We start from the raw sequence: 19244 nt of genomic DNA on the forward strand, positions 1-19244 counted from the left end.
TCATAAGGAGGAGTTTGAAAGGCTTAGGCACATGAGTGGGTATGAATTTACCTGATTCTTTCCCAAAAAGTTAGATGAACCACCTGCGGGTGTCCTAAGCTGTAACCAGAAAAGAACATAATTAGGAGGGAGTTTGAAGACATGTGCTCCTATATCACTCCTCAAAAACCAGAGCTGGAGGTCTTAAATAGCAAAAAGTAGAAAAAGTACTCCTGGCCATACCTGAGGTTCACTGTTTTAATGTGTTCCAATGTAGATAAACACTGAGCTAAGAAAAACACAGAGTTCAGGGAGATCCGGTTGTCATTAAGCCTACAGGAAGAAGAGATTAAATCAACTGCTGCAAGCAAAACAACTAGCAATCTACCCCGCATCACGTGATAACAGGGATCCTTGTACAACACTCTCAGAGACTGCTTCTTTGCCACCTTCCAACTACAGTTCTGCAAACAACTCACTCCAGTATTTTTTAAATTTGTCCCTCCCTTTTAGATGAGGGAATAGAATACTAGATTATTCATTATTAATTATTACATTAAGAATTTTATTAACTTTATTATTTTATACTATATTATTAATAATATGTGAATATAGTGTTAACTTAATAATAACAATATATTCAAATAGTTGTTATTAACTATAAATAAATAATAGAATAATCACAGAATCATTGAGGCTGGAACGGACCTCTGGTGATGATCTATTCTAACTCTCCAGCTCAGAGCAGGGTCAAATAGAGCAGAGTTCTCAGGACATTCTCCAGCTGGCTTGGAATATCTTCCAAGATGGAGAGTCTACAATCTCTCTGGGCAACCTGTTCTAGTGATCGACTATCCTCACCATGGACGTTTTTTTCTCCAGTTAAATGGAATTCCTTGTATTTCAAGACATTGATGCAAAGCAAAAACAGCTTTTTGGCTCTAAGTGCTGTTGTGGCAGTACAAAACCCACACTAACTAAGGTCTGTTAGGTCTATCACAGTATCTGGTGTGACTCTGGGCAGCGTGCTTGATGCTGGTGGGGAAAAAAAACCAGATAAATAACAGCAGTGTGTTTCACTGCACTGACATGAAGAGAAGCTGCAGGCTGTCAGTAAGTGGAACAGTCTTGGCTTGAGAACAGTTCTATTAATCATGCAGGAACAACAAATATCTCTTTCAATAAAGCAGAATGGTGCTATACTTAACCCACAGTCCTGTACAGTGTACTTGTAATGGGAGTGCCAGGTAAAATACCCGGATAATATAAACCAACCACTGAGGCTGAATTCAGACTCCACTGCTGAAGCTGAAGCTCCCCAGCATTTATCTTCCAAAGGTGCCCAGCTCAGGAGAGGAAGGACTGCTCTCCCTCCCGATGAGGAACTGGGAGAGGAAAAGATCAGTGGCCTGGTAAAGATCTCAGTGTGTTTTAGAAACCAGCTGCCACACCTGCCTGCAAGATCACCTGTCTCCTTCATGGAGGACTGAGTACAGAGGCTCTCGGGGACTGATCTCAATCAAGCTTCAAGAGGAGTCAATCTGTTCTGGACTAGAGGTGGGGACAGACCAGACAACACAGCAGATCTATCCTCAACAGACACAGAATATAACTGCACTTGATCCTGAAGAGTCCTTTCCAAATGTGGACTGTGCTTCCCCAAACAATGCTCCCACAAAAACCCATTCATGAGTAAAGGGAACAGGAACTACTCACTTGAGAGAACGTAACATTTTCAAATTCGGGAGGAACTGAAACAGCTGCAAAAGTCCCTCGTCTCCCAGATAATTATGTGATAGACTAGGATTTAAAGAAAGGCATTTAATTTTCATAGGAAAAAAAACCAACAGGCACAACCAGCTTAGTAACAAGAGCTCTGAAAGCAGAACGGGGCACGCTAATCCAAACAACACATGCACTACCCCTCTCCACTGACAACTAAAGCCTACACGGAAACCTGGAGTCTGCAATTAACCCACATAAGGCAGCAAGAACCCTAGCTCAGGGCTCATCCTTTTCTCATGTCCACCAAGTGACCCCTCTGGACTGACAGTGCTTTTTAATGCAGTTACCAGAGTCCACAACTCTGAGAAACTATCAACCTGGACAGGCCCAAAAGAGGAGCCACAGGTTAGTCCTGGAGAAGGATATTAGGCTCTGATATTAGAGCCTAAGGTTTACAATGGACTATGGCCCATGTGAGATCTAGGGACTCAAAATTCTCTTCGACAGGCTGCCAGGCCTAAGTGAATAGCCAGCCCTCAGGTGGTGGTACACAAGACTACGTGCTTGTGCTGGCCCTTGTTCCATCCTCAAAACCTAGTCGGGGGGTGGTGTTGGCTAGCCTTTCCTTCATGGCTGGATCTGCTCACCTCTTGGTGTTAGCAAACAGGATAACTCCACACACACAGCACTAACAGAAGAAAGTGCTTTCATGCTGAAGGTCCTTGCACACTATATGTGGGATCACCAGCAAAAACAGGGGCTGCCACCCTTCTTTTAGGTGGAATTCTCCATGCTCTGAAGCTTTGCTCCCAAATGGCCCAAAGGCAAAAATGACAGGGCAAGGTTTTACATATTTTGTAATACCTGAAGTCAGGCTAAGCGATCAAACAGCCCCTTTCTAGATTTATTTCCTGCAACCTTTGCCTTAAGAGAGCACTAGAACCGTATATCACAATGGCATATTGGCCCATGTAAAGCTATGCCTTTCATAAGGCTACGTCTCTACTGTACTCTCCATACAGCACTGCAGAACAAACAAGTGGCATTTTCTCAATACCCCAAAAAAACACAGATAAAGACCATAAGAGGTAAAAAGGACTTACTCCAGCTCGGAGATGCTGCTACATTCCTTCAGGACTGCACACAGCTTCTCCAGGTCACTGGCTTGAAAATGACTGTCTGTCAGTCTAGGGTGAAAGAGAAATCAATAGTCCAGGTCTGCAGGTTTGCAAACAAGATTGTAAACCTCACTCCTGCAGAAAACCAGAGAATAAATGAGGAGATAATAATGAAATAAAAAATTCCATTGAAATATCTTAAATATCTTGCGCTTTTTTTGTCTGCAATAAACGATAATCTGTACTGTCAGCTTTTGTCTGCAATCAGAGAATAAAGAGACAAGGTAAAGAAAACTTGTGGCACAACAAAGAATCAGGTCCACAAGGTCTTGGTTAGAAGGCTTTAGGCACAACTTATTCCTGCCTCACTGCAGCCTACAAAACAGACAGGCGCACTCTGTGCTGGAGTAAGAGCATGATCTGATATGCATCTGAATACGGGTCCAGCTTAGGATGCATTTCTTCAAATATCAGTAGAGAACACCCCCCAAAATCACAAGCTCTGTCACCACCAGCTCCTCCAACTCCCACATGGAAGCCAATGCAGCAACCGCACAATCTCTACACCAATTCTGTGAATAACCAACACACAACCAGTAACACAACCCATAATCTATTTTGACTCCTGTAGAGGACCATGGATGCTAACCACAGAGCTTCTAGTGCTACAAACTGGGACTGTGAACATAGTGACAAATGACTGACTGAAGGGGCCTTTTCCAGCTCTTCTGTGATTCACCCTGGAGATGCAGGTTATATCAGCTATAGGATTGAGAGGTAGGACATGCATGAAATACAGAGAAAATCTGCCATGGTACCTTATTTTTTTTGAAGTAGGAGGTGTCTGGTTTTCCTCTCCATATTGTTGGTCATCAGTAGAGAACACAGGCTCTTCCCTAGTAAGTGAGCACAAAACCAGACAAGGGTACAACACTTAGGCTTTACAATTTGGCAGGTGTCTGGGGCTACCCCAGCTCTAGCCCACACCCATATCTTGCCAACAGCAACCTCTTCTTTCTTTCAGTGATTAACCAAATACTTGACCAAGTTGCAGTGTAGGCAACTGGGGAGAATTGAAAAAGATAGATTTCTTATCTAACCTACAGTTTGATGGAGAATTCAGCTTTTGCTTAAACATGTTTTGTGAAAAGAGTCCACGTCTGTGCAAAAAACCTGACTATTCATAAATAAATGGAACATCCAAATCCTAAAATATCTGAGTTTGAAATGTCACCTGGTGCCTTAAAGATTCACAGATTATGTGTCTCAGGCTGTCACTCTCTTTCAAGCAGAGCCACAACAATTGGGTTGCATCCCATGATAGCCCCGCTGTTCCACCCCAGCTAAGAGGTGGGATGTAGGTGTACTGTGGGAAATGCTATTTTACAGTGGGCTCAGTCCATGGAGAGCAAGGGCATAAAGAAACAAACCTACAGGTCCAGGAGCAACAGGAAACCATTTCTTAAACAAAACATTTGGGTTGAGCTGGTTTCACCCACAATTTTCTGAGTGGAAAAATAAAACTCCAAATTTAATTTTATTTAGGAGTACCATGATTCAGAATGCATAGTGTAGAGAATTATATGGTTTCAAACATGCAGGGATCTGTGAATCTTTTTGGAATTTGGTTTGGAGATGTGGGATTTGTTTGGGTTTTTTACTGTTCACTCTTATCAGAGAGCACAGCTGTCAGGAACAGCCTGCTTTGCTTAGGATGCTGTGGGTTGAAATGTCCCCTAGAGCCATAAAATGTAATCAAACGCTATAGAAGGCAGTGGACAACTTCCAAAGTGGCTAAGAAAACCAGGAGAAAGCACTACATTTAGATTCAGAGGGGAGTGGTGGGCAAGAACCACTGTGAGATGAACTGCTACCCTTGGTATCTAAACAGGATGTAAGAACTAAATGAGATGCTGAGAAAACACCATTTGTGCATACATACTCTACCTAGGAGGAAGGGAAGCAAACTCTCTGTCTTTTGTGAACCTCAGGACTGCAGTCTCGTGACAAAGGCTGCAAAGAAGAGAAGGGGGGAATCAATCAATGTCACATTTTTGTTACTTACAGGATTTCTCATTTTAATAATGCTTGATTTTGCTCTGCAAAACTCTTTGGTGACACCAAACACTTAAAACACTCCCAAAGCAAGCAAAAGAAAAAAAAAAATCCCCATTAGTTTTAAATCTTGGTTGGATCAAACTATGCAATATCAGATGACCGAGATCCTCTGAACCATTAGAGAAAGTGCAGACAAAATTGTTACACTTGAACTCCAGGGGGGTTCCAAGGGAAAGTAACAGAAGAGAACTTACAGCTCCATTCCAGGAGATGTCACCAGTTCTCATACTCCACAGAGACTCTCTCTCCAAAACTTCCCAGGGCAGAGAACAGGAAAGGGTCTAAAACTGCTCCCCCCCATGGATGAAAGAACACACAGTTCTGTACCTCCTCGAATTCTAGTTGATGGCTCAGATAAAATCAGCTTACAGCAATGTATTACCAAGTGTCAGGGTTACTAATCAGCTTTGGACATGTTCTTCACCTGCCCCACTTCTGAGGTGACTCAACAAAAATCAGAACCTAACTCTTAGACTTGTATATTGGGATTAACCTCAGAAATTATTCAAGACCTACATACCTGACTTGTACCTCCATCATCTTCTGGCAGGTATTTACCAACTCCAACAGACTGCAAATGCCATTAACAGAGAGGCGGTTTTGACTGAGACTAAGAAAGATAAAAAGGACAATTAGCTGGTCACTGAAATCACACAGGACTGTCCTAGTGGAAGTGGTCATCAGTGTGCTGCATGCTTGAACTTGTTTCACTTCAGAAGTGGCATGGTGGAAAACACACAGGACCACTCTTCCTGAGGAAGGGGTTTTAACGAAAGGGAACTTCAGCACTTCAGAAGCATTTAGACCAGTTTCCATAAGTGATGCTCTCAGCAGGTGACCAGGTTCAGCCTGAACAGTCTCATGGGCTGAATCTCTTTCTTCCTTATGAGTGCTTAGAACTAGTTCTGTAGCACTGGTCTGGGTGAGGCCTTTGCCTCCTGGATCCCAGCTCAGCATTTCTGTACGGTCCTTGCCGGGCTCAAGAAAAGAGGGCAATTTGGTTTTGTACAAGGCAACACTTACTCCAGCTGCTTCGAAATGGATATCCAAGGGAGGCTTTCCAGCAGGCACCTGCAGCCTTCATCTCCAAGCTTGTTACCTGATAAACTGAGGCATTTTCCAGTTAGTGGGGACGGTTCTGAACAGTATGAACAACAAAGCCCTCAAAATCTGCTTGCTTTCCCTTTCCACCAACTGCTTTTTTGCCTGGTGTGTTCTTCTGTCCCAGATCAATCTTCCCTGCTTATCTCTGCATGAAGCAACTTCAGACCAAGCGTTTCATCCCTCGGACAATATGATTCATGCTTTAGCCCCAAAAACATCTTACTTTAGAAAACCTAAGTGGGAGTACAAAACAAGAAACCAAACGAGTGAGTGTTTACTGTCCTCTTGGAAGGAAGAAAGGAAGGCAGAAAATACCGGATGACAACGATCTCCAGATCCTAATTCAAAACAGTGAGCTAGAAAACTGGGGTTTGAGGTGTAGCTAAATTCAAGATACAGTCTGGACCAAACTGTCTTACAACAGGTACTCCTGCATTTTCCAGGGCAGACAGGCTAGGAGGAAAGCTTTACAGCCAAATCCAGGTGGCCTCATAAATAGGTGAATAAGGAAAGATAGGGATTGCAATGTGCAGGTTATGAAGTGGATCTCTTGCCTTCCTCGACTCTCTTCACCCAACAGAGCTCTGGATGGCTTTAGAAGACAGAAGCAATCTGTGTCCCTTCACTGGCTCAGAGGATTTGCTGGAGGGGCTGTGCCTCTGGGATGGCTCCATACTGCCTCCAGAGTGCAGCACTGCTTCATTAGTAGGGTCTGCTCTGTAACTGGCATTTCTGGTTACAGTCTCGGGGGGCCAGAGGCTGCCATTGTCAAAGGAATCAAATGTTGCTCAGCATCCACCTCTGGCTGAGCCTCACCAAATAATTCTACCCAGGATGCCACTAGACATAACAGAGTGCTGGGACCCTTCCTTGGGGTCAGGCCCCAAGTCTCACTGCCCTCTACACGTAACATACCCTGCTCCCCACCATCAACCTGTAGCCATTCAACAGGAAGGAAAGGAGGCACTTACTCCACTTCAGAGAGACAGGGACAGCTCTGGAGAATGGCAACGATCTCCTTTGCATGTTGGGAAGACAGGCTGCGATGCTGCAAGCTGTGAACAGGAAGGGTTAATGAGCAGTGAGGGGACAGTGGGGGCCACACGTTTCTGGTGCCTCTCTCCAAATGAGGGCACACTGAAGCAGTACGAAGAGAGGAAGGTTTTACTCACTGCTCTGCCACACAATCCTGAGCATATTACTGTGTCTCTCTGCAGCCAGTGCTGCAAAAGGCATGCAGAGGGACGCACTTGCAGAGTGCTGTGCAAGTGCAATGCCTTGTGTCAGAGCCACCTGACACTGCCATCCATTGGAAGGGATGGTTGTAATTGTTCCAGTTGTGCAGTGTAGTGAGGGAAAGAGAAAGAGGTAAGGGAGGGCCATTTCCCAGCTTTAGCATGCTCAGATAACACGCCTGGGTTCTCCCATTTTGAGAAAGCCACTATTCTCTTCTGGAGGCCAGACAAGACAGAAAACTGTATGGCTCACGCCCTTGGTAGCTATATGAACATATGGCAGGATGGGCATTATCAAGGGAGCTCTGCCTCTCCAGGGCTGTGGAGCCCAACACACAAGAAATAAAGCCACTGGCTGGGCCAGACAGGGATTTCTGTTGTTATTTTTATTTACTGACTCAGGTTTATTTCAAACTTTTTCACATCCTGTGTCCTTACGGACCAACACAGCTGCTATGCTTGGCCTTCTGCAGTACCTGTCATGTGCAAATCACATTCACCAGCAGGATTTCAATGCCTTCTCTTACCATAACTTCATATGTCTAGTTGGAATTACATGTTCCTCATTCTCTTCCCATTTCAAATCCAAAGATCTGAAAACAAGCAACATATTTTACCTTTAATATGCCTTCATGAAATATGAGGACCTGGGAGCTGGTTAGTATTTTCTGGAAGTTTTCTGGAAGAAACCACAAGGTCTGTGTTCTGTCCAACCATTCTATGCAAGGTTAAGTCATTTTCAAGAGCCAGAAGACCTCCATCAGGAGATGGGAGCACAGGGGCTGTCCACACAGGATTTCACTGAAGATTTGAATCAGCTTGATAACTGAGCCCCAATTCAAAGGCACTACTAAGATTCAGGATGTTGTGCCTCCATGTGGGATTGCGCCACCACAGGAAGGGATAAACATACCTACTTGTGCCAGGCTGCCTACAACAGCAGGCATCTGAATAGGAGCAGTTTCTAGCTAACTCAGGGCCAGGCTGAGCCAGTTCACACGTGCATGCCAAATATCACGAGGTCCCTTGATGACTGCACAATACAGGGCAAAGTGAGTTCCCTATTAGAATACAAGAGATTGTTTCATAGTTTCTTCATTAAGGTCAAATCCACCCTTCCCTCAAAAGTATGCACAAGCAGGGAGAATGCAGGAGCCATCCAGAGAAGAAGCAAAGTCTTTTCCTTCATTTATCCTCACAGTCAACTGTTTTTCAGCAGTTTTGCAATAGAAACACAGCGCTTAAGCTTAAACAGGCACTAAGGCACTGCCTTTGTGGAACTGGCAAAGACCAGCTCTTTTGGTTACCTTCCTCCTTGCTTAGGTGGATCCAGCTCTGCCAGATGCAAGGGCAGAGGCAACCAGTTCTGTTACTGGAGTGGTTTATACCAAGTTGATGGTTTGAATCAGCATAACTCTGAATATAGCACAACCCCAAGTGTGGTTTCTCACCTTGGAACTTTTCCAGATGAGCCCGAAAAATACACAATCAGGGTGTCCTTCCTGAAAAAGAGACCCAAGCCAATGTTAGGGCACAGGTGGAAGCATGCCATTTCTTTAGTTGGGGTGCTCAGTAAAGACCAAAGCTGTTCCCTGGATTCTAAAGAGGGCCTTGACATCTGCCCTGCCAGCACATTGCCACAGGCGAGCAATCAAGCAACCATGTGGCAAGAAGGCAGCAGGACACCCCACACTTTGAACTGGAGCTACAAGACAGATAAGAGAGTAACAGAGTTAAGAAGACTGGGCTGGGATTATTTTTTTTTTTTTTTTTTAAGACCAATAGTTTGTTGGAAAGAAGTTCAGTAGAAACTCCATTCCAGCATGAAAAATGAAAAAAAGCTGTATGCGATTTGACTTCCCTTGAGTTACACCAAGGATTAATTTGGCCTGTTAAACTTACAACATAAAAACAACCATAAGAGTTAGGATTTAAGAATTCTACCCTTTGTCTGTCATCCCGGACTTATGAAAACACCAAAATCTGTAACTTGAACACAGAGCTAGAGCTACTTCAATCCACACCTTTTTGGTAAACTTAGCTGATTTATAGCAAATTTATGCTAGCTAGCAAAGAACTTCCTGATTGATATATTGCAGAGCTTAAAAGCAAGTTTAAATTCTGTTATATAAGAAGAAATATTACACCCTGCAAATCAATTTACAGACAAAGGATAAAATGACCTATTAAAAAAATACAAAGAAAAAGTCCATAATATGACTTCAAATTTTGTTTCAAACAGAAAACAAAAAGGATTAAAATTAATTTTTGTTGACTTTGATTAGCCACCAATTAAGCTGTAAAAGTGTCCATTTAAAATGTCAGTATCTAAAGAGACTTTTTTTTTTTGGTAACAGCTCTCATGCATTGGTACCTGACTCGCAGTTCAGTAGCGTTTTGACATGCAGTGACTTCCTTTGCCAAAGTGAGAACAGCATTCAAGGAAAGATCATTGTTGCTCAAACTGTGAACATAAGGAAGAACACAACCTCAGCTGCTGGACCCACCAGCAGACTCTTTTGTTACACAAGTGTTCTCTGCTCCTCCCAACACGATGAAGCACACGTTCTTTTAGTTCGGGAATTTCTCCAAAACTTTAGACTTTTGCAGTTAGGATCCAACAACAGCATTATCAGATCATAGTTCTTCTCTGCAAGCTATAGCCCCGTGAATTCAGAATCAGAGATACTTCCTCTATGTGCAACAGAAGCATCATAAACTGGTTTTGGATTGTGTAGGGAACATACATTATACCGGAATGATTACACAACCAGCCCACAATGCAGTTAAAACTCTTGCTACAACTAATCCAATTTAAGTATGGCATATTAAGGTAGCATAGTCTAAACTCCCCTATTTAAAACACCCTCAACACAACAACCTCTATGGATTTGTTCTTTAATTGTATGTTTATTCTGTTTTGTTACTTCTTGTACCTCATTAAATATGAAAAATAAGTTCTTGTTTCTACAAATCCTCTACCTGTTCTCAGGGCCGCAGAGCACCATCCCTGTGAGCCCTAAAGGAATCATCCATGACAACAACACTGTATGCGTGTAACAGAAATGCGTGAAGGAACGAGGCGTACAAATTGCACTAGCTTCCTACCTTTTCCTGCTAAGCTGCTTCACTGGGGACATGCTGGCATTTCCCACAAGCTATTATCCAATGTGCCCCAGAAAGCAGAGGAGCAGGTACATTCCCCCATTCCTCCCTCTTTCCAACATGCTTTTAAACACTTCTAATCATACTGCAAAGTTAGTAATTAATTCTGGGATGAGGTCCAGCAGTAACTGCAGGTATTTCATGTTCACCCGCTTGTTCCCAGGGGTATGTGGAAAACCTTCAAAGGCAGAGTCACACCCTTTTAACTGGGGTGGGAAGGCAGTGTTGCGGCTTTGCCTTCCCACTGGGACAGCACAGCTTTGTGGCTAGCCCCCTCCTGTAATGTAAACTACACTGAGATTCTGACAAGTGCAGCAGCTGCTCTGCTCTGCTTTGCCTGCTGCTGCTTAAACTGTCCCTGCTAGCTTTTAAAAGGCTTTAAAGCCCTTCACAAATCAAGCTGGTTCTCTCCACCTAAAAAGATGTAGCTCTATGCTGGGAGTTTTCCTAGTAGTCAGTCCCTCTCATTCAGCACTGTGCTGTTCCAGGAGTTTTAGAAGTAGTAGTACAGGAGAACAGGGCTAACAAAAAGGCTGGGAAGACAGGGATGGAGCCATCCTCTCTTCTGCAGAGGTGAGGCATCTCAATCTGAGCCTGACCAAGGGGAAGAGATGTGAGGAAGCAGAAGAGGAAAACATCATGCCAGGCACCAAGCTAAGCACATGCATTGTAATTCCTGGAGAGGTGTCTGGTGCCAGGAGTCGCTTGAGGTTATTTTAGAACACCTGGGTAGGAACTGTGAGGCTGAGTCTACCTCAAACTGAGCCAGGCCTCTAGCACAGCCCTGCTTGCACTTAGATGTCTGTGCCTCAGCTTAGTGCCCCGCATGTACCCTACTGACATCTCTAAGAGCAAGTGTCACCCCTTGCAGAAACATCCAGTAACTCTGCTCTGATGAGGATTTAAACTCTCCCTGATGCTATGCTTGGCTTCATAGTGGCTACCATTTTTAATAGGTTTAAGCCATTTTTACTCACTCTATTTTCTTCAGCTTTTCGATTCTGGAAATCAGGTTCATCACCCTCTTCACGTCTAGATCCCGTATCCGATTGTCCTGCAAGCTGCACAGATTCATTCTCATTAGTATCCCAGGCCCCCAGGGAATGAGCAGTTGATTTGAGGGTCTTTGCCACAACACACTCACTTTATTTCCTCAAGCTGGAGGCACTGTGATGAAGCCTGGACCAAATTAGTCATCCCCTCAGCTGTGATGCTCCCACCTGTCAACCTGGAAAAAGAAAGGATCATTCAAACCAAGCAGAGGAAGGACTAGTGTCCCAAGCAGCACATGGCAAGCCTGCCTCAGATGTGGGCCTGTGCCACACTCCCAGCACACCAACACAGAGAGGATGTGGCCTGACTCTGCCACCTGCAACGAATTTTATACTCCTTTTCAACCAGGGCAATGCAATAGTCCTCTCGATACCAGCATAAAACAAGAGCCACACATATGCATGCTGCTCTGCATAGCACCACGTTATTCTCTGTACAGTGCTGCACAGAGCAGATCAGCCGTGAGTGAGCAGATGTAATTAAACTGCAAGATAGAAATGGAGGACAGATAGAAAAAGAGAAGCCTCTGACCTTACAAGCAAAGACTTACTCTAGTTTTTTCAGGCTCTCCATTCCTCGTAAGCTCTTTGAAAGAGCAGCAGCAAAGTCATCACCACATCTCCTACTACGAAAGCTAAAACACGAAGAAAAGGGAAAAAACATAAACACAACAAAACCCAAACTAAGCTAGCCCACAGAGCAGGTTAAAACATGATTAGAATAAAAGTGTCAAACTTCTTCTTAATGGTCATTTTATCATGCTCTTTTTTGGAGCATCTTTATCTTTTCAAACATCTGTTTTAAAAAAAGAAAATTACATTTGCACATCAACTGCAAATACCTCAAGAGAAAGCTTCTGCCTTTTAGTACAGCAACACCAAGTGTAAGTGCTTCCACAGATGAAGAGTCAGCCCTATTGCGTATCCCACCAGAGTCAGGACCGTGGAGACAAGGGAGGTCCCACAGGGGCAAGCCAAACTCATACAGAGAGGTTCTAACTGCTCCCATGTGATGAGCTGCTGAGTTACAAGAGGGTTGATTTCAGGCCAGATACTTTATATTTGGGTGGCAGAGTAGCCAGAGTTGTCCGAAATATAAAAGACATAAGGTTTTTAGGGAAAGTACCTCTTTTATAGAAGGAACTGGTAGCATTGGAAAAAACAGACAAACGGGTAAGCTTTCAGGCACACAAGCCCTCCTTTGTATCAGCTGCAGCATGTACTGATTACAGGATGTATTGGTACAACACACCCTGCGCTGCATGTCTCCCACAGCATGTTTGAGGGACACAAGAGAAGAAACCCACCTATGGCCCTGTTGCCCTAAGTGCCTCTGCCACCTTCCCCTAAACCAGAGGGAGTCAGGAACAAGCTGCAGAAGCACAGTGGCATGACAGATATGGCCCACAGTCATTACGAACGCCTGAGGTTATGCTGCTTCTTTAAACAGGCTCTGTACAAGCAACATGCAGCTGAAATGCTTGGGGTCCCACTACCCTTTGCCCGCCCTTCCAAGAGACCTGACTCAAGAGTGCTAGTATCCTGCACACCATAAATGAAAGCAAGCACAGACTTGAGTACGTATGAGCTGAGGAAGAACGTCCAAAAATCCCCTATTCTGTTCTCCTAATGCAAGGGAACAGCCCAACCGTCCTCAGGTATCTGCTTAATCTGCTCTTTGAAAGTAGAGGACTCTGTGTGTTGCCCTGTGCCTGCATTAGCAATTTAGCATTCAGATGTGTCACCAGCCAGCTTTTCTAATGGTAAATTAAATAGTATTCATACTTTTCTTAATGGAAGCAGAGAACAATCGATTACTGCCCTTTTTACAATTATATCAATATCCTGGAATAGCAGTTTTCACATCATTGTTTCCGCTCCTCTGCTTCACAGCAGACATCATTCCCTTCAGGTCAAGGTAATTCTCACCTGGGCTGCTCTCCATCTTCTCCACATTAGCAAACTCTACACATATTCCTCTAAGTCATTCACAGCAATACAGAATGAGACCTTTCCACAACAGGATCCCACGAGATCCTCCTTGAAAAGCCCTTCAAGCTGCATTACAGCAACGCACTGACAGAGAACACCTGAGAGTTCAGTTGTCACCTTCTGTTGATCTGGTTTATGGTGATTTCACTTAGATCACAACTTTCTCATTTGCTTGCAAGATTTGTCCTGCCTTTGTATTGTCAAGAAATGCCTATAATTTTCTTTATCTACTACATTAACTGCCCTGTTGTCTGATTGTTTTAATCAAAACAAACATACAAAAAATACAGCCAGAATGGATTTATCAGCTTAATATCCTTCAATCACTCATTATTTCATAAATTTCTTCAGTATCGAAGTTATGCTGTTCAGATCAGAATTTCGCACATCTTCCCCTCCCTTCTAAAACAACTATTAGGCTTGCCCTTCCACCCCCTTAGCTCTTCTCTCCACCCACCAACTCATAGCACTCAGTGTGTTTACCTCAAGTGGTCTACATTTCTACAGCCAGCCAGAACCTCCAAACAGCCAATGTCCATGAGACATCCTGCAAAATCCAAATGAGTCAAATCCTGCCCCAAGTTTACAACAAAAACCAAAGCTGACATGTCCAGAGGTGCCAGTCTGAAGTTTTTAAACTCATACTTGAAATTCAGCAGGCTCCCAATGTGCTGAGCTACTTCAAGGTCTTGTGTTTCAAACGTGCAATGACAGAGCTCAATGACCTTAGGCCCTGTCAGATGAGTGGCTGCCAGTTTCCTGAGAGATTGCAGGATTGCATCCTGCTTATCCTGCACCCAAGCTTCATCTTGTTCAGCCAGCAGCATGAGAAATGTCCTACATTCTTTTGATGACAAGCCTGAGAGAAAGATGTGAAAACTCTCCATGAATTCAGTCTTTGCCTCATTCTTCAAAGTCCACTTTGACTTCAAGGAGAACTTCTTCCTCAGGTAGTTCTTGTCCACGCTCTTACTTACCATGAGACACAGTGCTGCAAAAAACTCCTGCAAGCTCAAGTGCACAAAGGCATAGCCAGCCTCTGGGCAAGTGCCACTTGTCTTCACCTCAAAGACAGTCAGCAATCCATGTAAGGAAGCAAATTCCTTCACATGCTCTGGAATATCACCAACATAAAATACAAGCTTCTTATCTTCCAGGCCTTTCAGTGCAAGATCACACAGACCCAAAATGGCCTTTTTGTTACAGTTCAGCTGAGTCTCCTCGCCACCTGCACACTCTCCTTGCTGTTTGTTTATGAAGATGAGAAGCATTTTAATATAAAACTGTGTCATAGTCTGAGGAAGCTCCACACTCTTCCGATGTTTAAGGAGCAAGTACTCCAAACAGGTGCATACAACATAACACAGGGCAGGGATGAGGCACATGCTGAGGAGCTTGGTGTTGCTCTTCAGGTGAGTAATGGCTTGTTCTTTGAATGAATGCTGATGAAAATAGTGGCTGACGTATTCCTCAACCTTCTCATGGTCAAATCCCCAAACTTCTGCTAGCAGATCTACTGTGTTTATTAAGAAGTCAGGTATTCTCTTAGGTCGGCTGGTGACCAACACTGTGCAACCAGGCAGGAGCTTCCCATGACAGAGGTCTGCAAAGAGCTCAGATATGGACATACGGGAGGTAAGAACTGGACCTCCCTTAGAAGATGATGACACATCCATGTTAGCTGCAAACTCATCCAGCCCATCAAAGATGATCAGTGTATGCCAGGCATTTTCCAGAAGGTACTGGAACACTGCATCAGGGCTGTCTTCTGGCTGAAGGAACAGGTCAAACAAAAGCTCCTTCAGAGTCAATTTTCTTTTTAATAAATTCAGCTGCCGAAACTCAAACAGGAAAGTGAAGAGAAACTGAGGGAGGATACCTTCTGCCCATTTCTGACAAATCCTGTGCATTAGCATGGTCTTGCCTGTACCTGGTTTACCAAACAAAAAGATGACTCTTGTCTTGCCCGACGGGACCACACTGCGAAACAGATCTGACACTTTCACAGCTGTATCTGCACATTCTTCTGGTTCAGGAGCACCTGCCACATCCTCACGGGGTTTATCTGTTCTCTCTTTTAAGCGGGAGGCTTTGCTCTGCTGAATGACAAGGTTGACAAAGGCTTGGTTGAAAGCCAGTGGCTGTGTTTGTTCCTGTGCTGCTGATCCTGCTGGTCTCCTGCTTCCATACCTTTGGCAGATAGAATTGATGAGGAGATGCCGGTACTTTTCAGCCGTATCTGAGAGAGAAGACAACAGAGTATGAGGGTGAAAAAGTTAGTTCTGAGCCATGAGAGATCCAAAATACTACCACTTATACACAGAGAAATACTGACCCTGATCAGAGGCTGCTCCACAGAGCTAGGTATGGATGACAAATTTTGAACACATGAAAATAACCCATCGTTTTTCCTATTTTGCACAGGGGCCAAAGAATAAGAAAACTCAGGGAAAAGGTGAAACAGTTTTATACAAAAACTAAATCATCTTATCTTTTTAAGATCAGAATTAGGTGTTGGTGTATTATGCTTACAATTCCCTGTTCACTAGCTCCCTGCTCACCCATGCTGGCCTTGTGCCACGCTTGCTCAGCTATCTGCACCTTGGAACAGACATATCTTTTACTTTGAGAATTTGAGATCCCTGATGGTATCAGCATCTCTTTGTTGAAGAGAGAACAGTGGGGACAATCAAGGGTGCTCAGCACCTTCTGAAAAACCCTATCCTCACTGCTGTTAAGTTTCCTGAGTTTTGTCAAGGGACAAGATCTGGTCTCCTGGGACCACCTCCTTGAGAACTTTCCTGTATGCCAACTTTCAGTCAAAAACTGGCTCCAGCCTAGCTGAAGCTGCCAGCTTTGCCATGCCCCCTGCGTTCCCCCACCAGACACTGGGCAATGCTGGACTGTGGGGATTGCGGGCAGATTTTGAAGGAAAGGATGTAGTCACTGGTGTTATACAGCCCACAGGTCTGTTCAGGCTACCCAGTCTTTCCTGGAATTACTCTGCCTTGACTTCGTCATCACTCATTTATTCAGTTATTTCTCTACTTTAGGGTGAGCTGAAATCATAAGAGTTTTTAATGTGCTAGAGAAACTGGATCCTTTAGTGGGTTTTAAATTGTCAATATGTTTTACTTTTTTACTTTAAAAAAGGCAAACAAATACAGGGATGACCTACAACTGAATGCTTTACCAGCATATCGCACTTTAAAGGAGTTCTTAGCCTATGGCATCCCTTCTCCTCAGGCAGATTTAATATATCTCTGAAATGGAAATGGATGTTCCTTGTTATTTGCCAGGTCCCATTGTCTGGATGTTTTATAACCTGTTGCATTAAGAGCTCATGCAGCTACTAAACAAAAGTTTCCCTCAATGTGGAAGGTTGATTTCTTGGGTCTTCCTGCAAATAAGTTAAATAAGTTAAATAGGACCCTCCTCAGAGGAGGGCACACCACCACTCTGCTTCTGGGACATCTACATACCTAGTCGTTGCCGTTTAACATCCTTATCACTCACAGGGCTATTGCTACGGCGGCGGCAAGCAAACCCTGAAAATGGAAAAGTCAGAAACATGTCAAAAGAGCATTTGGAATGGCAGCTTATTAGAGCTGGGCAAGACTCTCCAGCAAAGCATCTGGGGAGCTGAAGAGGCAAAATTGGAGTGACAAAACTATTTGCAAGTTCAGGCTGAGTTTACAGAACTGCTTTTGCAAATGTTGAAGTAAAAGCAGAGGTGCATCTACCTATAGAAAGACAGCTTGGGCTGGTCCTCATGAGGCTAATCCATCTTCTTGTCCCACTCTGAATATGCTATAGGTCTTAGGAGTGACCTAGGGGTCTGGGCTGGTTTAAAGATCTTCAGTAATAGAGCTCCCTGACCTTCTCCAGGCAATTCATTCCAACATTTCAGATTACTTATATAGATTTTCCTAGCACATTACATCAATCTTGCCTGTAACACTGTGATCTGGTACTTCCCTGTTCTATCCACTTGGGTGTTTTTGCAGAGAAATCAAGAAGGTCTTTCCTCCTCCTGGGACACATGATCAGCTACAAGGATTCAATATTTATCTAATATTGGAACATGACTTTGGACTTCACAGAACTGTTAATATCCAAATCTTACCATTCTCAGCCAACAGCAGCTGGGACATCAGAAACAGGGAGGTACAAGCTGCTGGTAGAAGCCCTGCTTTGAAAATCTTTGCAGGAAACAACGTGACTTTTAAAAGGCATGTTTTGCAAGAAATGTGTTAGGTTTAGCAAATGATGCTCAGATCCTTTTGCTCAATCCCTTCATTTGCTTAGAAGCACAGGGCTAAGCAGTGCCAGAACCTTAGCAAAAAACTATCATAACAGCCCATCAAAAAGCATACTAGGAAATGACACTAGCACAGCTACTGGAAGGCAAAAAAAAGTTAGGTATGTGCAACTCCGGGTTTGGAGGAGCATAGAGAAGTAGAGAGCGCATTAAGGGCTACAGGCAGCCTAATCAAAGACTTATACCACAAGCACTGCAAAGTCACACAGTGCGTGGAGGAAGTGGTTCTGAGCATATGAAAGAAGCCTGGCAGAAACGAGACAGAAATAAATCAAATAGCAGTACCACATATCCCAGCTACACACTGTAGCAAAGCCCACAGCCCAATTTCTTTCAATTGTTCTCCAGTCCTCCTTAGGATTTAAGTCCACCCAAAGCAGGATAAGCCCGTGTGATGAACCTGAAAGAAGGAGCTGGATACTTCCTGCGGGAGCAGGAAATATCAATGACTAGACATATCTCAGTTCCACAGAAAGTTTCCTTGTGAGTGTGGCCAGCTGGCAGGTCAGACTCTATGAGCTTATCTGCCCAGAGAGCACTGGGTGAAGGAGCTAGCTATACTGTTGTGAAAAGCTGTCCTGCAGTTTCCAAGACTGACCACAACCACCTCACTGGTAAGTCTTTTTGTAAGCTGGGCAATGCATCTCTGCCTTGCTTTGAGCACAGGAACTGCTCTGTTACCCTGGGGAACAGGGGCAGGAACAGCCATTTCTGGAGAATGCACAGCCCACACATTCCCAGGGTTGTTTATGGTGATTAATTCCTTGTTTGTTTATGGTGCTCTCTCAGATGGAGAGAATGAGCAGAGCTGAGAGAGGCATGAGTCTTTCCTTTCTTAACTGGTCCCAGTAACTTTCAGCACTATTTTCAAATTTATATTCCACCAGCAACTTGCGAGATTAGGGCAGCAGAGCAGTTACCAGCAGCAGTCTGTAATGCAGAACAGAAAGGTGGTGAAAACTGCATGTGACACACAAGATACAGTATTTGCAGTGCCATGACACAGATGCAGTCTCTGAGTGAAAAGCAGAAGCAAAAGTGTCTCTGTGACTTAACCATCAACTGGAACCACAAACGGTAGTCTGCAAGATACAGTTTAAAATGGTAACACCAGCAGAGATGCACAAGGCAGGGAGTGCTCACTGCTCAGGGAGCTCAGTGCTAAAAGCCTGCCTCTGTCTGGCCAGGAGCAGGGAATGCAAAGAGCAGATGCAAACACACAAGTTATAAGGTGCTGAGGGCACTAGCAAACCTCAGCAAGAACCCAAGCCAGCTCTGCAAGAAGCTCATGTTGCTGTGAGTGTGAGCCTTAGCCAGTCCCCAAATTCACACAGCAGGAAAAAAACGAAGAGCAGCTTTTAGAATCATAGAATCACCGAATTGTTAAGGTTGGAAAAGACCCTTAAGATCACTGAGTCCAACCACTAACCTATCA

At 44.1% G+C, this 19244-nt stretch overlaps 1 protein-coding gene across 5 annotated transcripts in view; it reads right to left on the reverse strand.

Annotated features, from left to right (window-relative positions):
- NLRC5 (NLR family CARD domain containing 5) overlaps window positions 1-19244 on the reverse strand; it is a 54298-nt gene that overhangs the window by 23976 nt on the left and 11078 nt on the right. For all 5 annotated transcript variants that reach the window (XR_012662072.1, XM_075101953.1, XM_075101954.1 and 2 more), the window contains 17 exons: window positions 16971-17036; window positions 13972-15727; window positions 12048-12131; window positions 11589-11672; window positions 11422-11505; window positions 9654-9743; window positions 8731-8781; window positions 7807-7872; window positions 7016-7099; window positions 5964-6047; window positions 5461-5550; window positions 4770-4835; window positions 3641-3718; window positions 2808-2891; window positions 1696-1779; window positions 223-312; window positions 52-99 (listed from right to left, as the gene is read on the reverse strand). Coding sequence is in view for 4 of the 5 variants with exons in the window: in XM_075101953.1 (XP_074958054.1) it covers window positions 52-99; window positions 223-312; window positions 1696-1779; window positions 2808-2891; window positions 3641-3718; window positions 4770-4835; window positions 5461-5550; window positions 5964-6047; window positions 7016-7099; window positions 7807-7872; window positions 8731-8781; window positions 9654-9743; window positions 11422-11505; window positions 11589-11672; window positions 12048-12131; window positions 13972-15727; window positions 16971-17036 (2989 nt within the window). In the remaining variant the exon portion in view is untranslated. The remainder of the gene's footprint in view (window positions 1-51; window positions 100-222; window positions 313-1695; window positions 1780-2807; window positions 2892-3640; window positions 3719-4769; window positions 4836-5460; window positions 5551-5963; window positions 6048-7015; window positions 7100-7806; window positions 7873-8730; window positions 8782-9653; window positions 9744-11421; window positions 11506-11588; window positions 11673-12047; window positions 12132-13971; window positions 15728-16970; window positions 17037-19244) is intronic.

The sequence above is a fragment of the Phalacrocorax aristotelis genome, chromosome 8, assembly GCF_949628215.1.
Source record: "Phalacrocorax aristotelis chromosome 8, bGulAri2.1, whole genome shotgun sequence".
Taxonomy (NCBI): Eukaryota; Metazoa; Chordata; class Aves; order Suliformes; family Phalacrocoracidae; genus Phalacrocorax; species Phalacrocorax aristotelis.